This window comes from Portunus trituberculatus, chromosome 24 (genome assembly GCF_017591435.1).
Source record: "Portunus trituberculatus isolate SZX2019 chromosome 24, ASM1759143v1, whole genome shotgun sequence".
Taxonomy (NCBI): Eukaryota; Metazoa; Arthropoda; class Malacostraca; order Decapoda; family Portunidae; genus Portunus; species Portunus trituberculatus.
In genome coordinates, this window is record NC_059278.1 from 3,019,602 (window position 1) to 3,029,643 (window position 10,042).

Consider the following 10,042-nt stretch of genomic DNA (forward strand, 5'->3'; position numbering starts at 1 on the left):
CGAGGTGGCGGATCCTCTCTGTTTGTCTACGAAGAGCACACCGAACGTTAAAACTGAGTTCCCAGCGATTTCTGCATAAAAAAAGTTTACCTATTGCGTATCTTTTGCCACGTTTAGAGTTTTAAATCGAAGTAGAAAGGAAAGTTGTTTAAATTTTCCAGTTGTTTATTGGAATAAGAAAGAAGAAAAGGTTTCACAGCATTACCATTAGCAAAATGGAAGAAACAGTAGTAGTAGTAGTAGTAGTAGTAGTAGTAGTAGTAGTAGTAGTAGTAGTAGTAGTAGTAGTAGTAGTAGTAGTAGTAGTAGTAGTAATAGTAGTAGTAGTTGTAGTAATAGTAGTAGAAACAGTAGTAGTAGTAGTAGTAGTAGTAGTAGTAGTAGTAGTAGTAGTAACAGCACGAAAATCCCTAAAAATACCACAAAAATTGCAAGTAAAGGCGACACTTGGTGATTATTGACTTAACGTGTACTAGAGAGGTGAAGAAAGTTCTTTAAACCTCTGAGGAGAAGCAAACAAGTCGTGGACATGTTGTAATACATTTATTCACACTTTCGTCAAGTTACAAAAGACATTAACTATGACTCGGTTGTAAACGAAACAACAGATAAAAAACAACAAGATGCGATATTACGTACTGCCATAAATGACAAACACTTACAATCTTTCATAAACTCACTAAATATTTATCACCACCTTCGTAACTTCTAATAACAATCTTTCATGAACTCTAATATTTCTCTATATCACCTTCATAACTTCTAAATTCATATAAACTCCTTAAAAATATATGATACCACTAATCTGTTACAGTCTTTAACAAACTCACTAAATATTTCTTACCACCTTCATAACTTTTAATAACAATCTTTCATAAGCTCTGTAATATTTCTCTATACCACCTTCATAACTTCTAAATTCATAGCAATCTTTCATAAACTCTCTTTATATATGATACTACTAATTCATTACAATCTTTAACAAACTCACTCAATATTTCTTTTATGGCACCTAATACTAGAATGTCGTGTATAGTCTGCCTTCTCTAAAGTGGCTCCTGGATGGGTCTTGGTTTGAGTGGTGTACCAGGGAATGCGTGGTTGTCAGGTCTTGAGGAAAACTGTGAGCTATACTTGTAATATGAGCGTTGATCGACAGAAAACAAAAATCATTCACATCAAATCAATGACGTAATGAATAAGCTACAGTATGTTTTAAATCCAGGAGCCATTTCAGAGTAGACAAATTATAGTATACTCGCACATCACACCCTCCAGACGCGTAACACCGGGAAAAACTCGAGAAAATAACATGCGCCTATCTAAAGAGTAGCAGAAGTATCGTGCAAAACCGTACATTATTATTATCATTATTATTATTATTATTATTATTATTATTATTATTAGTAGTAGTAGTAGTAGTAGTAGTAGTAGTAGTAGTAGTAGTATGGTTATCATCAAATCTTTACGTGTGTGTGTGTGTGTCAGGCTCTCTCTCTCTCTCTCTCTCTCTCTCTCTCTCTCTCTCTCTCTCTCTCTGATAATGTCATCGATTTATGCGTGATATATAAGTATTAGTATTTTTCCATTAAATATTTGTTCCTTGGCGTTCGATTACCAATATTAAAGGAATTCTGACCTTTCATAATAACAGTAAATATAATAATAATAATAATAATAATAATAATAATAATAATAATAATAATAATAATGGTAATAATGATAATAATAATGGTAATAATAATGGTAATAATAATGTTAATGATAATCTACAGTGAGATCATTCTTCGTTACTCTTCTTGTCGTTACTTTTTATTTATTTATTTATTTATTTATTTATTTATTTATTTATTTTACCATATTTATCACTAATGATTGTGTTCCTGTTTTCATCCTTCTCTTCTTGTTATCTTCATCGTCCAATACTGTTGCCATTAAATCCGTTTCCCCCGTTGCCATTTCTGTGATAACTGTATCCATTCCCGTTGCCATTGCCGTTACCATTACCATTTCCATTTCCATTTACGTTGCCGTTACCGTTGCCATTTCCATTAGCGTTGCCATTACCGTTAAAATTGCCATTGCCATTACCGTTGCCATTTCCATTGCCGTTGCCATTGCCATTTCCATTACCGTTGCCATTACCATTATTGCCATAACTATATCCATTGCCATTACCGTTTCCGAATGTGTTTCTTCCATTACCGTTTCTGTTATATGCATATCCATTACCATTGCCGTTGCCATTACCATTGCCATTACCGTTGCCATTACCATCACCATTACCATTACCGTTGCCATTTCCATTGCCGTTTCCATTACCGTTTCCATTGCCATTACCGTTGCCGTTGCCATTTCCGTTGCCATTACCATTTCCATTACCGTTACTATTGCCATTGCCATTACCGTTACCATTGCCATTACCATTTCCGTTGCCATTGCCATTGCCATTACCATTACCATTTCCGTTGCCATTACCATTTCCATTACCGTTACCATTGCCATTTCCATTACCGTTGCCTCCATTCCCGTTACCATTACCATTGCCATTACCATTACCGTTGCCTCCATTACCGTTACCATTACCATTGCCATTTCCATTACCGTTGCCTCCATTCCCGTTGCCATTACCATTCCCATTACCATTACCGTTGCCTCCATTACCGTTGCCATTACCATTCCCATTACCGTTCCCATTTCCGTGACTGTTCCCGTTGGTGACTCCGATGTTGGCGTTGAGGTCGTAGAAGTCCGGCGCGGTGGAGCAGTCGAAGTTGTACCACCAGTCACACACGAAGTACTGCTGGTTGAACACGGTGCCGTTGGGACACAGGAAGGAGTTCTGCCGCCCGCCCGCCTGGCAGATGTGGAATACCTGTGGGAGGAGGAAGAGGAGGAGGAAGAGGAGGAGGAGGAGGAGGAGGAGGAGGAGGATATGATAAGATAAATGAGGAGGTGGTTGGAGAATTAGAGAAGGAGGAGGATAAAATGAATGAGAAAGAAATTGTGAAAAATAGAAAGAGGATGAGGAGGAGAAGGAGAGAAGGAGGAAGAGAAAAAAGAGAAGGGGGAGGAGGAGGAGGAAGATATGATAAAATTAGTGAGGAGGTGGTTAGAGAATTAGAGGAGAAGGAGGAGGATAGAATGAATGAGGAGAAAATGGTGAAAAATAGGAGGAGAATAAGATAAGATAAGTGTGGATGACGTAGTTAGAGAATAGGAGGAGGAAGAGATTATGATGAATGAGAAGGAAATGGTGAAAAAATAGGAGAAAGAGGAGGAGAGGAGGAGGAGAAGATAAGACGAAAGGAAAGGAAAATAAAGAAAAAAATGATAAAGAAAAAAGAGACTTTTCACCATGACATCAAATACCAAGCTTTGAATAAAAAAAATCAATATAATATCATCATTGAACATTACCTTTCCCATGTATCTCCTTGGTTTTCTACACACACACACACACACACACACACACACACACACACACACACACACAGAGAGAGAGAGAGAGACGCTCATATTCAGAAACGCCTTCTCTCTCTCTCTCTCACTATGGCAATTTTGCAAGACCACAGAGACAACTAACCGAATTTTCAAGACAGTTTCTCCATTTTGATAAACTAGAAATCTTACCAATCTACACCAGAACAATAAAGATACCCTTAAAAACACGAGTATCTTCAACTGGAGCCTTTGGAAAGCAGTGATGGAGAGAGAACAAAGCGTTTCAGAATACGGGGCAGAGAGAGAGAGAGAGAGAGGAGGGAGAGGGGGGACTAACCTGACAGCCGGCCACGGGGGCAGTGTCGGCGTAGTAGCCAGGGATGAGGTTGTTGCAGGTAAAGCCAGTGTCGGGCACCTCGGCCAGGATCGGGTAGTCCACGCCAGCCACGCCGCCACCACCGATCGCCGCGCTCAGGGCAGCTAGGGGGTCACCGTTCCCGTTGCCGTTCCCATTGCCATTAAAGCCGTTACCATTACCATTGCCATTACCGTTAAAGCCGTTCCCGTTGCCATTGCCATTACCATTGAGGCCGTTACCGTTGCCATTTCCATTTCCATTACCGTTGAAGCCATTGCCGTTGCCATTGCCATTTCCATTACCATTGAAGCCATTACCGTTGCCATTGCCATTGCCGTTGAAGCCGTTACCGTTACCATTGCCATTTCCATTACCATTGAAACCGTTACCATTACCGTTGCCATTAATACCGTTGCCATTCCCATTGAAACCGTTGTCATTTCCATTTCCATTCAATCCGTTGCCATTACCGTTGCCATTAATACCATTGCCATTCCCATTGAAATCGTTGCCATTTCCATTTCCATTCAAGCCGTTGCCATTACCGTTGCCATTAATACCATTGCCATTTCCATTGAAACCGTTGCCATTTCCATTTCCATTCAATCCGTTGCCATTACCGTTGCCATTAATACCATTGCCAATCCCATTTCCGTTACTATTGCCATTGCCATTAAAACCGTTGCCATTTCCGATACTGTTTCCATTACCGTTGAGCCCGTTGCCATTTCCATTACCATTAAGACCATTACCATTTCCGTTACCGTTTCCGTTATAGCGATATCCAAACCCGTTACCATTTCCATTGCCATTGCCATTTCCATTACCATTGCCGTTGCCATTTCCGTTCCCATTTACTCCATTGCCATTTCCATTTCCGTTTATGTCATTTCCATTCCCATTACCGTTGCCGTTTCCGTTACCGTTGCCATTTCCATTCCCGTTGCCGTTGCCATTACCGTTGCCATTGAAACCATTTGTGGGCGGCAGGTAGCTCCGCTGGGACAAACACACGCCCACCAGAGCTGTTGATAGAGTGATACTGTAAAGTGGCTTTATTATTGTAGTAGTAGTAGTAGTAGTAGTAGTAGTAGTAGTAGTAGTAGTAGTAGTAGTAGTAGTGGTTGTTGCGGTGGTGGTGGTGGTAGTGGTGGTGGTTGTGCTGGTGGTGTGAGTTATTGTTGTGGTAGGAGTGTTGTTGTATAGTTTTAAGTAGTAGTAGTAGTAGTAGTAGTAGTAGTAGTAGTAGTAGTAGTAGTGGTCCTAGTGGTAGTAGCAGTAGAAGTAGTAGTAGAAGGAAATCCAGTAAATGCAATAAATAAATAAAAAGCTGAACTGAACTTTCTTGGAGGCGAACAGACCAAGCAACTCTTTCATCTGCTGTTAATTTCCCACAAGACACAAATGACGACCACTGGAGTAACGAACTGTCGCCTGTTATTCCTTGACCTGAGTCTCTCTTCACTGTAAAAGGACTAAATATACACACAAGAATACGAAGGAGCGTCGCTGGAATGGAAGAAGTTGTCACAGTCAACATGGAAAGGAAAATAATGGCCTTTTGTATTTTTAGAGTTACTGGAGCTTCGGGACAAATGGTTCGTATCTCATTTGCCTATGATGAAACCATAACCTGTTTATACATCACTTTTACCGCCGCCAAGAGCTCAGCCGTCCTACTTCCCTTAAAAATGCACTCAAGGAAAGGATTCTCGGCGTCTCTTTTTATAACCTTTTACTGCGCCTCATCAGTTTTGGTTCAGACTAATGCAATACTTTCTTGAACATAAAAAAAAATGGTTATGAGAAGAAAGCAGCAAAGGAAAAGAGTTTATCGTTCCATTTTACGTTAAACTGAAACTAATGTACTATTTACCTTCTACACTGCCACATCAATTTTGGTTAAGACTAATTCAGTATTTTCTTGAACATAAAAGAAAGGTTTTGAATTGAAAGCACTAAAGCAAAAGAGTTTATCGTTCCATTTTTACGTTAAACTGAGACTGATGTACTATTTATTTATAACGTTCTACTGTGCTACATCAATTTTGGTTCAGACTAATTCAATACTTTCTTGAACATAAAAGAAAGGTTATGAATAGAAAGTAGTGAAGAAAAAGAGTTTATCGTTTCAATTTTACTGATGTACTAATAATATTCAATAGTAATTAATCTTATAACGTTCTACTGTGCTACATCAATTTTGGTTCAGACTAATTCAATCTTCTCATTTATGCAGCAGTACGTACTTTCTTGAACATAAAAGTGAGGTTATGAATGGAAAGCAGTAAAGAAAAAAAAAATTATCGTTCCATTTTACGTTAAACTGAAACTGATGTACCATTTATAATCAGGAGTAATTAATTCTCAGTGGCTTGTTGAATGCAGCAGAGAGGTGATAAATGATATGTCACTGCTGAATGCAGGAAAAAGGGTGTCAGGGTGCCATTTTAACGTTACGTGTATATTCAGGCTGTTATAAATCAACTGCAATATAGAACCATTAATTATTCTTCTGATACAAATAGAGAAAAATGCAGCTAAGAAGTAGGATGTCCTTATTTTGTGCTGGATCTACAATAGAGAATAATAAATGTGGGTTAGGTAAGTTAGTTTAGATAATGCGTAACCTAATTTAACATAAATCATAATGAAGAACATCTAGGTCCCCATTCCACCTCAAATCAGTAGGAATGTCTGGTCTCCCTCTGAGCCATTGACTGTTTCCACACGATAGTTTGCCGAATAGAAAGTCAAGACAAAGAAAATATCTCTTACCTGCCAGAATAAGATGCCTTGTCAGGTGTGGCCTCATGACGTCCCCAAATGAAGATCCGGATTACGTGAACCTTGAGATGAAACTGAACCTCTTACTGTCTTTCTGTCTCATACAAAAGCAACGAGAGAGACGAAACAGAGGAAGTCAAAGAGAGGAAAAATGACAGGAGATAAGAATAAAAATTAAGTCTTTTCTGTGTTTGTGTTTTCCTGGGGGAGGATGTGTGGGGATAGCGCAGCGAGGGTGGTGTTCCGCGACCAACTGGCGTCTGTGAGTGTTTGTGTTGAGAGGGAGAGTGTTACACTGTCACCGGCGGGAGGGAAGAGAGCGTTGTTATATATAATCTTGCGTAGTCTCTTTTGCAATCGTCCCCTCGGCTGAGGATGGGAAAGGAAAGGGGGAAGGAAGGAGCGGGATGGGAATGGGAAGAAGCCACTCGTGAAGTTGATACGAGGAAGAAGGAAGGGAAGAAGGAAGAGGATGGATGAAGACACTTATGGATGAGACGCGAGGGAGGGAAAGACGGGGAGAAGGAAGGAAAGGAAGAGTGAATGAATGGAGAAAATGTTGAGTGGAATAAACAAAGGAAATTAAGGAGGAGTAAAGAAGATGTTTATGAATGGAACACGATGAAGGGAATGAAGGAATGATTAAAAAATATGGACAGAAAGAGATGATGAACGAACGAAGGTAGAAGAAGGAATAAATTTGCTTAAAAGGAACGTGGAAAATGTATAGGATAAAAGATGTTGTGAGTTGGATAATAGAAAAAAACTGAAAGAGAGAGAGGTAATGTAGACAAGTATAGGAAGAATTAAGTAATAGAATGAAGAATGATGGAAATGAAAGAAAGGAAGGAAGGAAAGAAGGAAAGAAAGACGAAAGAAGAAACAAAAAGAAAACGAATGAGAAATATAATGTTGTCTGGAGGAAGAGAAGGGAGAAAGGGAGAAAGGGACGAGGAAAGATGATCAAAAAGAGACAGAAAAGAAAAAGAAAAACAAGGATGAATTGGAGGAAGCGAAGGCGAAAGAGAAAATCACTGTTCAAAGATTCCAATACTTGATGCATCAGATACTCAGCCATGATCTCTGCCTTTCTTTTCCTTTTATTTTTTTGTTTTTTATTCTTTCACCTTTCAACATCCATTCCTTCATCTCCTCTTTTATCTTTCTTTTTCCCTCTTTCACTTCGCTTTCCAGTCGATTTTTTTTTTTTCATTTAGCTCTGAGGAAACTAAATTAGGAGAGAGAGAGAGAGAGAGAGAGAGAGAGAGAGAGAGAGAGAGAGAGAGACAGACAGACAGACAGACAGACAGACAGACAGACTGACACACAGACAGACAGAAAATGCAAAAGAACGAAATAAAGAAATAAAAGTTATAGTGATATTTACAGAGAGAGAGAGAGAGAGAGAGAGAGAGAGAGAGAGACATGACATGGTGACATGAACCAACACTTGGTTGCAAGATCTTTTGAGGAACTCCTCACAGTACATGGTCTCTCCAATTATGTTGATTTTCCCACTCATACTTCTGGCTCATCTCTAGATCCTGTCGTTAGCGATCTACCAGACAGTGTTGTCACCTGCACTCCACTCAGTGCTGTGGGATCATCAGATCATGTGGCTGTCCTGAGCGTAATCCAGGTTGCACCTCAGAGGGATGATGCTGTGACACGCACCAACTGGTTGTGGGGAAAAGCAGACTGGAAAGGTCTCTGCAACACCTTACAACAAACGCCCTGGAGCAGCATCCTCGTAGGAGACATCAATAATCAAGTACACACTTTTACACGTACTCTGCTCAAGTACCAAGAAAGGTATGTTCCTGCCATTCCTACACTGTTAAGCCCCTTGACCAGCCCTGGTTTGGTTACCAGTGTAGAGTGGCAGCTGATGAAAAGAGTCGCGCTTGAAACTGTATTCACGCCATGCTACCCAATTTAATAAGGAGCGCTACAAGCACGCTTGTGCAGCCATGCGACAAGTACAACAGTGGGCTCAACGACGCTGGCAAGAAGACCTTAAGACCAAACTCAGCGGTCGTTCAGTGGGTAGTAAGACCTGGTGGACCACACTTAAGCAGCAGCAAGGCCTGACATCAGATGATGATGTTCCACCACTACACAAGTCCGATGGTACAGTGGCCACCAAAAATAAGGACAAAGCTGAAGTACTTGCATCTTTTTTCTCCAACAAGATGTCAGTACCTGATCCTGAGCGCCCTCCTCCATTTGTGCCAGCCCTCACAAATGCGAAACTTTCCACCATTACCATCACTATTGAGGAAGTACGGCAACGTCTGTCACAAGTTGACACTAACAAGGCCTTAGGCCCAGACAACATAAGCCCTCATATCCTTAAGCACTGTGCCTCTCAGCTGGCTACACCCCTCACCGCCATTTTTCAGCACTGCATCACCACTGGAGTGTGGCCCACCCTCTGGAAGGGTGCCAGAGTGGTGGCAATACACAAAAGGGCAAGAGGACTGATCCCAAGAACTATAGACCTATCTCCCTTCTCTCAGTTCCTGGTAAAATACTTGAAGCCATTATAGCAAACAAAATATCTTGCTTTCTCGGCTCACATCATCTACTTAATACCAAACAATTTGGTTTCAGAAATAACAGGTCAGCAGCAGACCTGTTACTTCAATTATCCACCACCTGGCATAAGTCCCTAGACCAGGGAAAAGACACCTTTATCATTGCTCTCGACATTGCGGGAGCATTCGACAGGGTGTGGCATCACGGCCTAATCACCAAACTGAACAGCTTGGGTATCCACGGGCATCTGCTCCTCTTGCTGCAAGACTACCTGCGAGGCAGATACCTCAGAGTGGTGATGAATGGACAAACATCAGACCAACATCCTATCTCTGCCAGCGTCCCACAGGGTAGTGTTCTCGGCCCTCTCCTCTGGAATGCATTTTTTAATGACCTGCTCCAGCTCATTCCAGAGGCACATGCATACGCCGATGACTGTACCCTGACATTCCCTTGCGACAGCGGTGATCACTGTGCGACTGTCGCACACATCAACCAGGTACTGCAAACCATAGTTTCATGGGGGCATCGATGGCAAGTGGAACTTGCTCCTGACAAGACACAGGTGATGCTGGTTTCCCGACGACACTCCCCCCCTGACACACCCACCATCTTACTTGATGGAAGGGCGTTACCCCTGCAGGCTTCCATCTCCATACTTGGTGTGGAAATGAACAGTGCCCTGACCTTCACTGGACACGTCAGGACTATAGCCAAGAAAGCCGCATGGAAACTTAGCTGCATCCGGCGCGTCTCACATCTCCTCGACTCCCAGGGAATCTCCACCCTATATGCAGCTCAAGTCCGCCCCCTTATGGAGTATGCCCTCTCACCTGGTTGTCCTGCCCCCCCTCATACTTAAGCCTTCTAGACAAGATCCAGCATCGAGCACAACGCCTGATACGTCTAAAGGCC

The 10,042-nt window shown here is 41.4% G+C and overlaps 2 protein-coding genes across 2 annotated transcripts; one reads left to right on the forward strand and one right to left on the reverse strand.

Annotated features, from left to right (window-relative positions):
* Positions 1-526: 526 nt before the first annotated feature.
* LOC123508442 (glycine-rich cell wall structural protein 1-like) lies at positions 527-6,876 on the reverse strand. The gene is made up of 3 exons (XM_045262182.1): positions 6,581-6,876; positions 3,782-4,827; positions 527-2,875 (listed from the first exon to the last, which is right to left on the reverse strand). The coding sequence occupies exons 1-3, from the start codon at positions 6,615-6,617 to the stop codon at positions 1,913-1,915; spliced, it is 2,046 nt and encodes a 681-aa protein (XP_045118117.1). The 5' UTR covers positions 6,618-6,876; the 3' UTR covers positions 527-1,912.
* Positions 6,877-8,027: 1,151 nt separating this feature from the next.
* LOC123508465 lies at positions 8,028-9,989 on the forward strand. Its single transcript, XM_045262217.1, has 3 exons — positions 8,028-8,360; positions 8,533-8,881; positions 8,992-9,989. The coding sequence occupies exons 1-3, from the start codon at positions 8,028-8,030 to the stop codon at positions 9,987-9,989; spliced, it is 1,680 nt and encodes a 559-aa protein (XP_045118152.1).
* The last annotated feature ends 53 nt before the right edge of the window (positions 9,990-10,042 follow it).